Source organism: Aulonocara sp. 'chitande type north' Nkhata Bay, linkage group LG10 (assembly GCF_057382095.1).
Source record: "Aulonocara sp. 'chitande type north' Nkhata Bay isolate Kocher_YH1m ecotype deep benthic linkage group LG10, A_spYH_male_GT1.1, whole genome shotgun sequence".
NCBI lineage: Eukaryota > Metazoa > Chordata > Actinopteri > Cichliformes > Cichlidae > Aulonocara > Aulonocara sp. 'chitande type north' Nkhata Bay.
Window position 1 is genome coordinate 8,872,495 of NC_141353.1, and position 16,851 is coordinate 8,889,345.

Sequence of the window (16,851 nt, forward strand, 5' to 3'; positions counted from 1 at the left end):
AACAGCAGTGCATAAAGGCTGAGTTTACTTGAATGTAAAGTCACGCTTGGATTCAGGAGGGGCTCTGATTCATGCCGATGGTGAACCATGCTTCTCTGCTCTCTCACCAGTTTAAATGGTGACTGTACCATAAATCAGGAAAGCCTCCACCACAGTAAGGATTCCTTTAAAGCTATGTTTGTCTGCTCCAGGTTAATGAAATCTATCGAGACCACTCACTGGGTGCCAACATCAACGTTGTCCTGGTCAGAATCGCCCTGCTGTCACCAATCAAGGTACCAAACTCTGAGTCCTACTCCTTAACCTACCGGGTCAGAGCCCTTTGTATGAAGGGTTCCAGTTGTTCAGGAAAAACGTGTTTTAAGATGTCTTCAGGGCAGAAATCATAATTAAGTGCTATTTTGTGGGTCTTTTAAATTCAGGCCTGAGGCAGTCTGAGCAGCTGAATCGGTTCAGTGTTCTTCCCTCAGGCTTTGAGAGGTTACCTGTCTGTTAGGAGGTGCATGTGTGGGAATAATAACAAGCACCATCCTGTTTCATCAGTCCCAGGAGCTGATCTCTGTGGGGAATCCTCAGAAGAGTTTGGAGAACGTATGTGGATGGTCGTATCTCCAGCACAGAGAGCAGAGTCTCGCTGAGCAGCACGACCACACCATCTACCTGACCAGGCAGGAGTTCGGCCCCACCGGCATGCAGGGTAATACCCCACTACCACTGATACTGCTAGAAGTACTACTACCACAATGTCCGTGTAGGTGCTCAGTTATCCAGGCCACTGAAGTCTGAAGCAGGATACTACAAAAACCGACCACACTGATTACCAGGTGTAGAATTAACAATGGTACCAGATGGCAAATGACCCTTGACCTCTGACCCTGTCATGTGTGTCTGCAGGTTACGCTCCAGTTACGGGCATATGCCAGTTGCATCGCAGCTGTGTTCTCGTCTTGGAGGACGGATTTTCTTCGGCCTTTGTAGCTGCACACGAAACAGGACATCTGTGAGACACACAAACATTAAGGATAAACATGACGCACGAACGTGACGCACGAACGTGACGCACGAATGTGACGCACGAACGTGACACACGAACATGCATGAACGTGACGCACGAACATGCATGAACGTGACGCACGAACATGCACGAACGTGACGCATGGACATGCACGACCATGACACACAAACGTGACACACCAACGTGACGCACGAACGTGACACACGACCATGACACACAAAAGTGATGCACGAACGTGACGCACGAACGTGACGCACGAACGTGACGCACGAACATGCACGAACGTGACGCACAAACGTGACGCACGAGCGTGACGCACGAACATGACGCATGAACGTGACGCACGAACGTGACGCACGAACGTGACACACCAACGTGACGCACGAACGTGACACACGACCATGACACACAAAAGTGACGCACGAACGTGACGCACGAACTTGACGCACGACCGTGACACACCAACGTGACGCACGAACGTGACACACGACCATGACACACAAAAGTGACGCACGAACGTGACGCACGAACATGCACGAACGTGACGCACAAACGTGACGCACGAGCGTGACGCATGAACATGACGCACGAACGTGACGCACGAACGTGACACACGAACATGCACGAACGTGACGCATGGACATGCACGACCATGACACACAAACGTGACGCACGAACTTGACGCACGACCGTGACACACCAACGTGACGCACGAACGTGACACACGACCATGACACACAAAAGTGACGCACGAACGTGACGCACGAACTTGACGCACGACCGTGACACACCAACGTGACGCACGAACGTGACACACGACCATGACACACAAAAGTGACGCACGAACGTGACGCACGAACTTGACGCACGACCGTGACACACAAAAGTGACGCACGAACGTGACGCACGAACATGCACGAACGTGACGCACAAACGTGACGCACGAGCGTGACGCACGAACATGCACGAACGTGACACACAAACGTGACGCACGAACGTGACGCACGAACATGCATGACCGTGACACACAAAAGTGACGCACGAACGTGACGCACGAACATGCACGAACGTGACGCACAAACGTGACGCACGAGCGTGACGCACGAACATGCACGAACGTGACGCACAAACGTGACGCACGAGCGTGACGCACGAACATGCACGAACGTGACACACAAACGTGACGCACGAACGTGACGCACGAACATGCACGAACGTGACGCACAAACGTGACGCACGAGCGTGACGCATGAACATGACGCACGAACGTGACGCACGAACGTGACACACGAACATGCATGAACGTGACGCACGAACATGCACGAACGTGACACACAAACGTGACGCACGAACGTGACGCACGAGCGTGACGCATGAACATGACGCACGAACGTGACGCACGAACGTGACACACGAACATGCATGAACGTGACGCACGAACATGCACGAACGTGACACACAAACGTGACGCACGAACATGCACGAACGTGACACACAAACGTGACGCACGAACGTGACGCACGAACGTGACACACGAACATGCATGAACGTGACGCACGAACATGCACGACCATGACACACAAACGTGACGCACGAACGTGACGCACGAACTTGACGCACGACCGTGACACACCAACGTGACGCACGAACGTGACGCACGAACGTGACGCACGAACGTGACGCACAAACATGACGCACGGACATGACACAAACATGACGCACGAACGTGACGCATGGACATGCACGACCATGACACACAAAAGTGTTGCACGAACGTGACACACGAACATGCACGAACGTGACGCACAAACATGACGCACGAACGTGACGCATGTTCTCATTTCTGGAAACCAGAGACAGTTTCCGTGTTCACTGTGTTGTGTTTTCAGAAACACACGCAGTGCTCAGGCGTCTGTGTGGAGAGACGCCTTTGTGCAACATTCAGTAGTTACTGACTGCAGTGAGCGTCCTGCTGTTTGTCTTCAGTCTCTGTCTCTCTCCGTCCATGCAGATTGGGTATGCAACATGACGGCGAGGCGAATGACTGCGGTGACGACGTGCCTTTGGGCAGCATCATGTCTCCGCAGGTTCAGGCCACCTTCCACCGTTACCACTGGTCGAGGTGCAGCTGGAGGGAGCTGCACAAGTACCTGCAGTGAGTACTGTGAATAATACTACAACGTCTACTAAGTGTTGCTGATGTACAAAGCAGAAATACTAAAGTCTTAACCTGATGCACTGAGCTCGGTTTGCGTGCCTGCAGCACGTACGACTGTCTGCGTGACGACCCGTTCAACCACAACTGGCCGGCTCAGCCTCAGCTGCCGGGCTTCCAGTACTCCATGGACCAACAGTGCCGCTTCGACTTTGGACCAGGATACAGTCTCTGTACCGCAGTACGTCCATCTGTCTGTACTAAATATTTGCATTAACTTTATAAAATTATGTGAAAACATTTCAGAGAAAAGAGAGAAACAATATAAAACTCACATAAACACCAGGTACAGGAAAATACTTAATCTTTCCAATAACTTTCATTTAGGTTTTTAACTTGATTGAACAGTGTGCCAGTCAGGTCCAACACTAAAAACGTCTCCCTGATATTGTGCAGGTCTCTTTAAATCAGCTCTGAGCCGTGGCTGTGGGGGTTTGGGGGGTTTGGGTCGTGAGGAACGGACTTGTTCTGATACAGTGCTCGATCCGGCTGGGATCTGCACTCTTTCACGTTTTCCACATGTTGTGGGACATGTTCTACCTCGGTCCCATCTGAGAACCAGCCCACGCTTCAGCAGGTTTCATAAGCGACTGTTTTTATTTTTTACCATGAGCATCAGCGTGGTGGAAGGCGGGGTTTGTACTGGAGCTGATGCTGGGTCCCACTGTTCTGCTGGCCGAGGCTGCTGCCATCAGCAGTTACTGTTGGGTTTGCAGCAGTGTTTAGCTGGGTGGTACTTACAGATGAAAGCCAGGACCCAAAGGTTCCAGCTGAACATTAGACCTCAGGAGATGATTGATGGCTGTCGTTGCACTGACACGATGTCTCCTTATCAGAAAGTTGTTTTTTAAGCAGAAAAAACAAAGTTGTCAGTGTAAGTGCAGAGAAAACAGTTTAACAGTCGTTAATGAAAGAGTTTGCTCCCCACGAGCCAAAAGAGAAACTGAAGCCGGCTTTGATGAAGTGATGTAAACATTTGTGTTCTGTGAGGAAAACAAACTGGAGCAGCCAGAGGAAACAGGGGCTGGAGGCTGGTGGAAAATCTGTTTTAAATCCTGAGAGGAAATGTGATCCAGCAGGAAAACAATCAGAGCTGAACTGAAGGAAGCTGCTTCACTGCAGCGTCCTGATGGAAACCTCGAGTCTTCAGCTCAGCTGATCCGTCTGACGGCTTCTTTTAAACACTCTCCAGAGCGGTTTCCACGGTAACGTCACCTCCTAGCTAACATCCTCAGCAGATGTTGCTGCTGGCCTCAGCTCACATCTGGACATCTCATAGAAAACTTTACAGTGCTGCTTCATTGAAGGCTTCCCCGAGCTGATGTTTACCTGCTGGTTGTTTCTTCACGCCGCCGTGTTCGCCACGTTTCCTGTTCTGAGAAATCTTAGCAGGGTGCCAACACGAGGTTTTATCTTTCCCTCGTCATCACGCGCTGCCTGAGAATGTGTCCGTTTCCTCTCTTTATCACGGTAATAACCTCCACACATGAGATGTCTGGTTCTGTGGTGCTTGTGGGGCTTTGGGTGCAGGCGATAAACAGGAAGTACCCCAGACAAACCGCCATTGTCTGACCACAAGTTTACTTTATTCACTTTTAAATTCAAAATCAAATTCAAATTTTATTTGTCACGTACACAGTCATACACAGTACGATATGCAGTGAAATGCTTATCGTGCTTTCATCTTTTTTTAAACTGTCTGCTTTCATAAACAGTGTCTGCTGATGAGAACAGGAAGTCTCTGAGATACTGGCGCTCATCCTCAGAGTAGCTGATAGCCAATGGATTCCCAGATGGTCATGTGACCTGATGTTCAGGAAATAAGATTAAATGTGTTCTGATGTGGAACAGACAGAAGTGTTTCTGAAGGCTGAAGCAGTGATGACGTTCATGCTTCCTCTGACATCAGCAGCCAATGACCTTCTCATCATGTGTCTGCAGTACACGAACATTGACCCCTGCAAACAGCTGTGGTGCAGCGACTACAACAACCCGTTCTACTGTAAGACCAAGAAAGGCCCGCCCCTCGACGGGACCAAGTGTGGGCCGGGGAAGGTGAGGACAGATTTAGGCTGAGTCTTACTGCTTCTATAGGACATGAAAAGGTAAGTAGCAGCCAGGTGTTGCAGTTCAAACACACCTGATCATGCAAGTTTGGGCAGTTTGCAGGTCTGCAGTGTTCAGGTGTCTGTTAGCACAATGCTAAAGAGGAAAAACATCCCCAGTGATCTCAGAGAAGCAACTGCTGCCTCCCATCAGCCTGGGAACCTGAATAAGATCATTTCCTTCATTCTGCAGTGAGAAACATTATTCACAGGTGTTCTCAGGAGTGCACGTCCCAGTAAGTCACACCAAGCAAAAAACCAAACGGCTCCATCAAAGACGGGCCTCAGTTAGAGGTCAAAGTTCATGACAGGGCAGGTAGAGACAAACTGAACAAGTATGGCTGGTTTGGTTTCCTGTACTTCCTGTCTTTACGCTAACGCTAACTTCCTGTTGCAGCATTGTTTCAGAGGTTACTGCATGAAGCTGACCCCTAACCTTCTGAGACAAGATGGCGGCTGGGGGTCGTGGAGTCCATATGGCAGCTGCTCCCGGACATGTGGGGGCGGGGTCAGGTTTCGGACCCGACATTGTGACAACCCAATGTGAGTGAGCTGTCAGTTATGTGGTGTCACACGTCAGGTGCGCCAATCAGTAAGACTAACCCATCGCTGTTCTCAGTCCGGCCAACGGGGGGCGCACCTGCTTCGGAAACACCTACGAGTTCCAGCTGTGCAGCCAAGAGAACTGCCCCCCACTGACAGACTTCAGGTGAGTGCTGTTACCTGCCCGGCCCCTCCCCCTTCCTCACAGGGGTCAAGTGAGCAGCTGTGATGTTCTGATTGTGTTTCAGGGAGGATCAGTGCAAAGTCTGGAACCCTGTTTTTGAACACGAGGGGCGGAAACACCACTGGCTGCCGTACCAACACCCTGACCGTGAGCGCGCACACACACACACACACACACACAGAGAGAGAAAGACACACACACACACGCACACACACACACACACAGAGAGAGAAAGACACACACACACACACACACACAGAGAGAAAGACACACACACACACACACACACACACAGAGAAAGACACACACACACACACACACACAGAGAGAAAGACACACACACACACACACACACAGAGAGAAAGACACACACACACACACACACACACAGAGAAAGACACACACACACACACACACAGAGAGAGAAAGACACACACACACACACACACACAGAGAGAGAAAGACACACACACACACGCACACACACACACACACAGAGAGAGAAAGACACACACACACACACACACACAGAGAGAAAGACACACACACACACACACACACACACAGAGAGAGAGAAAGACACACACACACACACACACACAGAGAGAGAGAAAGACACACACACACACACACACAGAGAGAGAAAGACACACACACACACACACACAGAGAGAGAGAAAGACACACACACACACACACACAGAGAGAGAAAGACACACACACACACACACAGAGAGAAAGACACACACACACACACACACACACACACAGAGAAAGACACACACACACACACACACACACACACACACAGAGAAAGACACACACACACACACACACACAGAGAGAGAGAAAGACACACACACACACACACACAGAGAGAGAAAGACACACACACACACACACACAGAGAAAGACACACACACACACACACAGAGAGAAAGACACACACACACACACACACACACACACAGAGAAAGACACACACACACACACACACACACACAGAGAAAGACACACACACACACACACACACACACACAGAGAAAGACACACACACACACACACAGAGAGAGAAAGACACACACACACACACACACACACACACACACACAGAGAGAAAGACACACACACACGCAGGTCTTCTGGCTCCTGTCCACATAGAGCAGCAGGACGGTTGCTCTTTGCTGTGGAACTCTGAGGACAAATATGTCCACTACAGCAGCGGTCTCCAACCTTTTTTGCGCCACGGACCGGTTTATGCCCGACAATATTTTCACGGACCGGCCTTTAAGGTGTCGCGGATAAATACAACGAAATAAAACTAGTACCGGTACCGAAAAAAAGAAGATTTATTCATAACACACGTGAACAGACCGATAAAAACGATAACAAAATAACGCTGAAAACCGATAAAAACCCTGAAAACCAAACATTTCACACCTGAGCCTCAACTCTCGGTACCAAATGACTCACGGACCGGTACCGGTCCGAGGCCCGGGGGTTGGGGACCGCTGCACTACAGTGAGGACGTTTCTGCTTCAGAGGACGTTGGTGGACAGATTTGTGCTCTGTGAGGACGCTTCAGGACAAACCTTTAAAGGCCTGTTTGGAGATTCAGACGAGGTTTCCAGCTTCAGATTTATAGTCTCGGAAATACGTTATGTAACTGAGGGTCCTCACAGAGACATAGAAACGTGTGTGTGTTTGTGTGTGTGCGTGCGCATATGTAAAAGTCATCAGTGAGGAATCTGCTGCTGGAGGAAAACTCTCCCCCTTTAACTCTTTAGTGTCGAGCAGACGTTAGCAGATGTCAGCAGATGTTTCCAGAATGATGTGAAGCTCCTGCACTGACTCGTTTGTGTGTCACAGCTGACGAGCGCTGCCGTCTGTACTGTCAGTCGAAGGAGATGGCGGCCGCAGTGTCAATGAAAAGAATGGTGCATGATGGGACGCCATGTTCCTATGACGACGTCTACAGTGTCTGCGTCCGAGGAGAGTGTGAGGTCTTTATTGTGTCTCAGTTTCTGTGTGTTGACCTCTGACTGAAGAACTGTGTCACGTTTTACTGTTTCAGTGAACTTTTATTTAATGTGGTCCTGACTCATTCCTCCTCTCCTCAACTCCTCTTCTCCTCATCTCCTCATCTCCTCTCCTCCTCTCCTCCTCTCCTCTTCTCCTCGTCTAATCTCCTCTTCTCCTCGTCTCCTGCAGCACGTTGGCTGCGATGGTCAGATTGCTTCAGACAAGCAGGAGGACCGATGTGGAGTGTGTGGAGGAGATAACTCCAGCTGTAAGATCGTCAAAGGAAACTTCACCCGCAGCACCAAGAAACAAGGTGAACCGAGCTGAGACTGAGTTCTGGTTTTAAGCTTAAATTCACTCAAACCTGCAGCTCAGCTTCTGTTAGTACAGTGACGTCACAGCAGCCACGTTATTGGTCACATGATGTCATTAAAAATGCTCCAAAGGGCTCCAACAGCCCAGAGGCTGGTCCAGAGGTCCGGTTCAGGTCAATCTTACAGACAACTAGCAGCTGCAGCCATCTGTGTCACCATCCACCTGTCAGTCAAAGAGGCCACGCCCACAATAATGCAGACTTTAAGCCTTAAAATAATTTAAACAGGTGAGCTATAAACAGGTTTAAGTTATTCGTGTAGAACAGAACAGTCCGTGTATCCGGCTGTAAACATGTTTATTTTAACATGGGAGTCTATGAGGACTGACTCACTGCTGCCTCTGCTGGACACCAGAGGAACTGCAGGTAGGTTGAAAGTTTATCTGGACCAGGCTGGTGGTTCAGATGTTTGTTCACACCCTCCTGATGTTTCCTGCTGCATGAATCCTGATCCTTTATTGGACGGTTCATTATTGGATGATTATTGTTTCCAGGTTACCTGAAGATCCTGGAGATCCCCAAAGGAGCTCGACACCTGCTGATCCAGGAGTTCAAGGGGACTCCTCACATCCTGGGTAAGAATCAAGAACACGCATAAGGATTTCCTATTTTTCCTTGGTCTTCTTGAAACACCCTGTCTTTCTGTTTCCTGCTACAGCCATGAAGAACCAGGACACAGGTCATCTCTTCCTCAATGACGAACACGAGCTCCCAGAATCCAGAGTGGTGATTGAAAAGGGCGTGGCCTGGGAGTACAGGAACACTGAAGAGGAAGAGGAGGAGTCTATCCAGACCACCGGGCCGCTGAAGTATGGAGTCGTGCTCATGGTAAGTCCATCGGTGTGTGAAGCCCAGAGTGTCCACGGTGTGTCTAACACAAACCAGAACTACCAACACCCCGCTGTCTCCTGTCCGTCAGGTCCGTTCTCATGGCGACTCAAAGGTGACGGTGTCCTATAAGTACATCATCCAGGATCGCCTGCGGTCCTCGCTGGAGTCCAACTTGGTGCAGGAGGACGCCATCTTCTACGAGTGGGCCCTGAAGAAGTGGTCGCACTGCTCCAAACCCTGTGGAGGAGGTACCTGAGAATCTCCAAACATTAGAACTTCAACTCCTCGATACTCCATCATCCATCTTCTACACCTTCTCTGAGTCAGCCCAGCTCTTCTGTTCTGCCTTATTATGTCGTCTTAATTTGGGAATACATGGACTTTTTTGCAGAAAGAGGGATAAATAATGATTTTAGGCCTTGAGCTCAGTTCTTTCCTGCTCACTGAGGCGTATTCCTCTATAAACATGTTTCTACATATCTATAATCTGTGAGCAAAGAACAAGATTTATTTTACTAACAGCCAAGAAGTCCAGATATCTGTTACGCTTTACAGACTTCCTGACTACACCAGAAAAAACGGTACTCCGTGTGATTTCCCAGCATTCCCCTTTAAAGGTCAAAGGTCTGAGTCTGTCGTCAGAGGTGAAATGTGTGTGCCTCCCATTGTTTTAACTACATGGGCTTCTCAACTGGACCAACTGCTGATGTAGGTCCAGGCCTTCCTGCCAGTATGAGCCAAGCCTAAGATATCTCAGTGTCATGAATCGGCTCTCTTGTCTCTGAGGTACACAGCTCAGCTAACAGCTAATAGCTTACAGCTAACAGCTAACAGCTGTGGCGTACTTCAGTTAACTGTCATCAGTAGCGGTTTTTGATACGGGCGACATGGGCGGTTGCTCGGGGCGGCATCTTGGTGGGAGGCGGCATCACGGGCATCGGCAAAAAATAAATAAATTGCTCGTACTCATGCTGCCCCGACATCAGCCAGCACATACTGGGAATGTCACAGGCCCTGTCACTACCCGATCCGTACCGGAAACCTGATCCGTACTCCGCATGCGCCAAAGGTTTCTACTTCCGGTCGAAGCGTTTTACGATAGTTACAGGTCAGAGTATCTGTTAAGATGTTAAGAATAACAAGTATCTCTTAAATAATGAAACATTTCAATATAATGTAGACAAAAACGAAAATTAAAAAGATAGTTACGGATCAGGACTCCCCGATCCGTACCGCGCATGTGCAGGGTTTTCTTCTTCTTCTGTTCGTTTAATGGCAGTTTACTCCCCAGTGTACGAGGATACCGCCACCTGCTGACTGAGCAAATGAACCCTATTGTAAACTGAATTAGCGTCATTACAAACGTGTGTTAAATCTGATTTAGTGACAGTCGAGTGTGTTTATGCTTGTCTGTGAGGAGAGGATTGTTGGAATAGTGATAATGATGTGCGCTATCACTGTCAATTGTCAGTAAACACTTCATCTGGCTGATGAATCTACACGTGAGATATTACAAAGTCTGCATTATTAACTCTGTAATTCGGCGCCATTCTTCTTATTTTACGGCGCTGTTGTTCAATCGGGGGACGCTCTCTGTTGAGGAGAAAAGCATGAATTTCTTTGTATACGGATTATCCATTGTTTAAATGTCCCGGTAGTCGAAAAGGAGGCAGAGCTGTTGAGAAATGCTAGGAGCTAACTGGGCGCTAACCGTATCATTGATATCAGTTTTATGTCAATGTACAATCTTTAATATGTTTTATGCATGTGTGTGTGGGGGGGGGAGAGTTCGCCTAGGACCACCACTGACTGTCATGTTTCCTTGTTTTCAGGAAAACAGTACACCAGGTTCGGCTGCAGGAGGAAGGCTGATGGGAAAATGGTTCAGAGGATGTTCTGCTCCACTATCAGCAAACCGAGAGCCATCAGCCGCAGCTGTAACCCCGAGGCCTGCAGCCCGGCACGGTAACATGCTACAGGTCACGTGACACACCCACAGTCACCCAGTCATTTTTCTTCTTTTGATGCATGTCTTCCCCTCAGCTGGGTGACCGGAGACTGGGAGGACTGCAGCTCCTCCTGCGGTCAGACTGGGTGGCAGCGTCGCTGGGTGAGCTGCCTGCAGAACTCCCCCAGGGGGCAGCAGCGGCACTCTGTGCATAGCAGGCTCTGCGGCGATGACCGACCAGAGACTAAACAACCCTGTAACCGCTTCCCCTGCCCCGCTGTGTGGAGAGCCGGGCCCTGGACTCTGGTATGAAGATCCGTTTATCAGGAGTTGCACATGTCCACAGATCAATACCTGATCAGTCTGATCGATCCCTCTGTGTACGCAGTGTTCGGTCTCGTGTGGGAACGGGACTCAGGAGCGTCAGGTCGCGTGCTCCAATCCCGAGAGTTCAGCTGGAAACTGCAGCGAGCCTCGGCCAATCACGACACGCACCTGCCTGGCTCCGCCCTGCGGTGGTAGGCACTGACCAGTCATGTACCGTACATTTGTTGCAATGAGGAAAAGGATGGATGCTGGGAATTACAGTGCTGCTGCTCTCCCTGCAGGTGACCAGAAGAATGCCATCATTCAGTGGCTGTCCAGGTCCAACCCCAGCTTCCCGGCTCCAAAGATCTCTTCAAGTAAAGCGCTCTGACTCCTGCTCTGTCTGCCGTCTGTCTTTACGTCCTCGTCTTCTTCTCTTGCTTCCTGAACATTGTGGTCTGAGTCTGAGGGTTTCTGTCCTGTTGTTTGCTGAGAATCAATGCTCTGGTCGGTGTCTCAGGTCAGTCAGGTCGCACACCTCCAGACTCAAATGGCCTGGTAAATGGCCTGTATCTGTATAGCTTTACTAGTCCCAAAGCGCTTTACACATCCAGTCATCCACCCATTCACACACACATTCACACACTGGTGATGGCAGCTACATTGTAGCCACAGCCACCCTGGGGCGCACTGACAGAGGCGAGGCTGCCGGACACTGGCACCACCGGGCCCTCTGACCACCACCAGTAGGCAACGGGTGAAGTGTCTTGCCAAAGAACACAACGACCGAGGCTGTCCAAGCCGGGGCTCGAACCGGCAACCTTCCGATTACAAGGCGAACTCCCAACTCTTGAGCCACGATCGCCCCAACCAGCTTCTTCACCTGGACCAGTCAGACTGTTAACAAACACTACCTGCCCACACCCACCATTGTGAGCCATGAGTAACCCTCATCACTCAGGACACTCACAGATTCAGTTCAGTCCAAGTCCTTTCTTTGCACCACTTCAAAGCTCTTTCGCACTTTCAGTCCCCTTCTCTTATTTTTGTTTACATTTCTCCTGTTTGCTATTTTACTGTTTATAGTCTATCACAGCTTCCGCTTCGTGTCTTTCTGCTGTGTCTTAACACATCTCTGAGGATCACACTAACCCATCAAACCACTGAAGTTAAACTTGTAGCTGAGGTCTTACGTGTCAGGATTCACACCGTCCTACTGTTCTGTCTGTAGGGCAGCCGTGCCGCGGCGACCGCTCGGCGTTCTGTCGAATGGAGGTGCTGAGTCGGTACTGCTCTATCATCGGATACCGCCAGATGTGCTGCAAGTCCTGTAGTGAGGATAACTTCAACAATGCCACGAAATCCAGAATCTCCAGCAACTTCAGTGGCACCATCACACCGACGGAGAACAGCAGGTCAGACATGACGGGTAACAAAAGGAGTCTTAGAAAGATATAACTGAGTCCCAGTCTCAAACAGAGCAAAACCTGCAGTCAGACAAACGCGTGATACATCGACAAAGCTGAAAATAAAAGTGTAGAGCAGGAGTGAGCTGACCGTGAAACTGCTGATTGGCTTTACACTGAAGTGTTCATTTAAAGCAGGAAGCAGGGGCGGGTTTAGGGCGGGGCCATAGACCTGAACTCTGTTTTTGTCTTTTTAGTTCTTGGAGGTTGACCACAGAGATCACGACGTCAGCGCTCACCTCCACCTGGTCCGACAGCAGCCGTGCCATCAGTGATGTCTTTCGTGACATCATCACCACCACCCTGACGCGCAGCTTCACTGTAACTCCACCCCCAACCAGACGGAGCACCGGTGACTTTGTCTACGTGGATTATGATGAGTACAGCGAGTACTCTTCCTACGAGGATTCCTCCGGCCTGAATGAGCTTCCGGGTACTCCAACCACCACTGACAGTAATACTATTACCACACAAACTGCTCCAACACATGTGTTCAGGAAGAATTCTCCCACAATGCCCCCTGCTGCAGTTACCATGGAGACTGTTGACACTGAAGACCAAACGCCGGCGCTGGTTTGGACTTCTGCCATCCCAGAGTTCTCCACCACATCATCGCCTGATCCTGGTGACAACACCACATCCTCAGGAGGGCGTAGCCTCCAAAGTCAAGTCAACCTGACCGAAGCTGAACCGGAGCTACCTTCATCGTCCTTCTTCTCGCTATCAAAGAAAGAGAACAACTCGGTGGACGAGGTCCAGTACCAGATCGTCGGACTTGACAGCGACGTTAGCCGAGGACAGCAGAATTACTTTGTGCCGCGGATGCCTCAGGTCCACGAGCGAACGCATAACAAACGCATCCAGCAGCTCCTGAACGAGAAACGACGGCAGGACCTTCTGCGGCGGCAAAGCCGCATCAGAGCGAGCCGGACTGACAGGAAGCACTGAGCGCAGATTTCCCCTGGCCATTTGCTCGTCCCGACACGTGCGACGTCGCACTTCCTGCTAACGCTAATGAGAAACAGACTGAAACAACCTCCACCTGTGCTCGGAGCGGCCTTCGTCCACGAGAGGCGCGAGCGTGGACGCGATCCTCAGAAGGCCCCGGGTCTGTTTCACCATCATGATGTTTGTACCAATAATCCTGTTTCTGAATAAAGTCTCATCCAGCTGCTGCTGTGCCTCTGAATCATGAACATCTGGATCACGTTCACGCTTTCTGGTGTCAGGAACATTTTGTGCTTTTGTCTTCTCTGAAACCCGACTGATGATTTCTGTTTGTGAAGTCAAAATAAAATCCAGCCCTGTTTTTACCATGAAAATAAAAGCAGTGAATCCTTTAATAGAAACCGAGAGCACAGGAACAAACTGATCAGTGTTATTGATTTTGATAAACAGCGTCTCATGCTGTCCCCTCTGAGCTGAAACCTGATGTTTCCTTGGTGTTGATCTCAGCATCTGTTTTGTTGTATTTTGGTTTCATGAGGCTGCAGATGCTTGCAGTGAAGGTGTGGCCTGTTCTCAGGTCAGTCTGGAGCCGTGCTGCTGGAGTGCTGTTTGGGGATGGAAGCAGATGTTGCTCCTGCACCTGCAGATATGGTTCAGCATTGACGGGGCCTTCACAGAGGTGCACCATAGATGACTTTGTGTGCAGGAGTCTAACCGTTCTGTTCAGTGTTTGAGATGCTGTCGGTGATGTCGGTGCTGGTTAAAGCTAATCGTCCTGTAGGACGCGTGCGGCTTCATGCTGGATACGATCAGCATCAGATCTCTGTTTGTGTCTCGTGTCTTCAGGCTGTCGCAGATATTTTTCTGCCGGTAAACTCTCCTCCAGCTGCAGTCTGTGGGACATCAAACTGAATCCAGATCAGATGAATTGCTTCGTGTTTGGGAGCGCTCAGTGGAAAAAGCTGACTGCTTTGAAAACACGTCACACATGGTTCGACTTTCTGTGTTTGTCCCTCCGTCTCCTCCAGAAAACAATCAAAACATAAAAACCCGCTCGCGGGTCCACCGAGACTAAACTGTGAGTAAATGTGTTCTCAGAGCAGCGTGAGTCATTTCAGGACGATGAAGAACATCAGCCTGGGAACAGATGGTCAGACACAAACAGCCCACAAACCCAAATATAACAAAAGAAACACAGAAACAGAAAAAATGAATTATCAGATCAGAAAAGAAAAAGTAAGTTAGATGTTCACATCCCTCCTCTTTCTACCAGAATGTAAAAATCACTCTGGAACCAGTCACGTTCATAACCAGAGCAGTCACGTGTCCGTCCACTGTTCACCAGTTTATCCCCAACATGAATCTGTGGTTCCCAGACTGCTGAGACTGGGCAGCTCTGCAGAGAGAAGACCTCCACCAGAGCATCCCCAACCACAGACAGGAACTCCACCCTGTCCTGATCCGATCCTCCGTCAGACACAGTCATCTCAGTGTGGAGGAGCAGACTCTCCTCTTCATCTCTGGGAGACGGCTGATGTCACGGCTGATGTTACTAACTGATCTCTTTGTAACTGATAACTGATTGATGATCAGAGTCCTTCACAGGGGGTCTGGGGAACGCCCCCCTGCTGGCCAGAGCAACATCACACACCTGCTGACTGATGTGTGGACATCAGTCGTCAGTCTTTAATCTGCAGTGAAACAGCAGCTCAGGTTCATTTAAAGTAAAATATATCTGTGCTTAAAGGTGTTTTTCACCATTATGGATCATTAAAATAGTAAAATCTTGTGAAACATAATTGAGTTATTTGACATATGATTTGAGATACTTTGTGAATTTATTTAAGAGCTAACTGTTTGTAATAAACGACCAGAGAAACCACTCAAAACAGTGTCTGCCTGTCAGGATAAACTCAGGGTTGAATGTTGCTCCTCTCAGGATAAACTCAGGGTTGAATGTTGCTCCTGTCAGGATAAACTCGGGGCTGGATGTTGCTCCTGTCAGGATAAACTCAGGGTTGGATGTTGCTCCTGTCAGGATAAACTCAGGGTTGAACGTTGCTCCTGTCAGGATAAACTCTGGGTTGAATGTTGCTCCTGTCAGGATAAACTCAGGGTTGAATGTTCCTCCTGTCAGGATAAACTCGGTGTTGGATGTTGCTCCTGTCAGGATAAACTCGGGGTTGAACGTTGCTCCTGTCAGGATAAACTCTGGGTTGAATGTTGCTCCTGTCAGGATAAACTCAGGGTTGAATGTTGCTCCTTTCAGGATAAACTCGGGGTTGGATGTTGCTCCTGTCAGGATAAACTCAGGGTTGAATGTTGCTCCTTTCAGGATAAACTCGGGGTTGGATGTTGCTCCTGTGAGGATAAACTCAGGGTTGAATGTTGCTCCTTTCAGGATAAACTCGGGGTTGGATGTTGCTCCTGTCAGGATAAACTCAGGGTTGAATGTTGCTCCTGTCAGGATAAACTCAGGGTTGAATGTTGCTCCTTTCAGGATAAACTCGGGGTTGGATGTTGCTCCTGTCAGGATAAACTCAGGGTTGAATGTTGCTCCTTTCAGGATAAACTCGGGGTTGGATGTTGCTCCTGTCAGGATAAACTCAGGGTTGAATGTTGCTCCTTTCAGGATAAACTCAGGGTTGAATGTTGCTCCTTTCAGGATAAACTCGGGGTTGAATGTTGCTCCTGTCAGGATAAACTCGGGGTTGGACGTTGCTCCTGTCAGGATAAACTCAGGGTTGAATGTTGCTCCTGTCAGGATAAACTCAGGGTTGATTGTTGATCCTGTCAGGATAAACTCGGGGTTGAATGTTGCTCCTGTCAGGATAAACTCAGGGTTGATTGTTGATCCTGTCAGGATAAACTCGGGGTTGAATGTTGCTCCTGTCA

At 49.4% G+C, this 16,851-nt stretch overlaps 1 protein-coding gene across 3 annotated transcripts in view; it reads left to right on the top strand.

Annotated features, from left to right (window-relative positions):
* LOC147320166 (A disintegrin and metalloproteinase with thrombospondin motifs 2-like) overlaps positions 1-14,183 on the top strand; it is a 35,387-nt gene extending 21,204 nt beyond the window's left edge. For all 3 annotated transcript variants that reach the window (XM_086308044.1, XM_086308046.1, XM_086308045.1), the window contains 20 exons: positions 192-275; positions 544-697; positions 895-1,000; positions 3,027-3,170; positions 3,279-3,411; positions 5,172-5,285; positions 5,733-5,878; positions 5,955-6,044; positions 6,127-6,209; positions 7,932-8,065; positions 8,274-8,397; positions 8,952-9,032; positions 9,116-9,285; positions 9,377-9,536; positions 11,121-11,253; positions 11,332-11,542; positions 11,625-11,754; positions 11,845-11,919; positions 12,774-12,957; positions 13,206-14,183. In XM_086308044.1, coding sequence (XP_086164170.1) covers positions 192-275; positions 544-697; positions 895-1,000; positions 3,027-3,170; positions 3,279-3,411; positions 5,172-5,285; positions 5,733-5,878; positions 5,955-6,044; positions 6,127-6,209; positions 7,932-8,065; positions 8,274-8,397; positions 8,952-9,032; positions 9,116-9,285; positions 9,377-9,536; positions 11,121-11,253; positions 11,332-11,542; positions 11,625-11,754; positions 11,845-11,919; positions 12,774-12,957; positions 13,206-13,956 — 3,207 coding nt within the window. In that variant the 3' untranslated portion in view covers positions 13,957-14,183. The remainder of the gene's footprint in view (positions 1-191; positions 276-543; positions 698-894; positions 1,001-3,026; positions 3,171-3,278; positions 3,412-5,171; positions 5,286-5,732; positions 5,879-5,954; positions 6,045-6,126; positions 6,210-7,931; positions 8,066-8,273; positions 8,398-8,951; positions 9,033-9,115; positions 9,286-9,376; positions 9,537-11,120; positions 11,254-11,331; positions 11,543-11,624; positions 11,755-11,844; positions 11,920-12,773; positions 12,958-13,205) is intronic.
* The last annotated feature ends 2,668 nt before the right edge of the window (positions 14,184-16,851 follow it).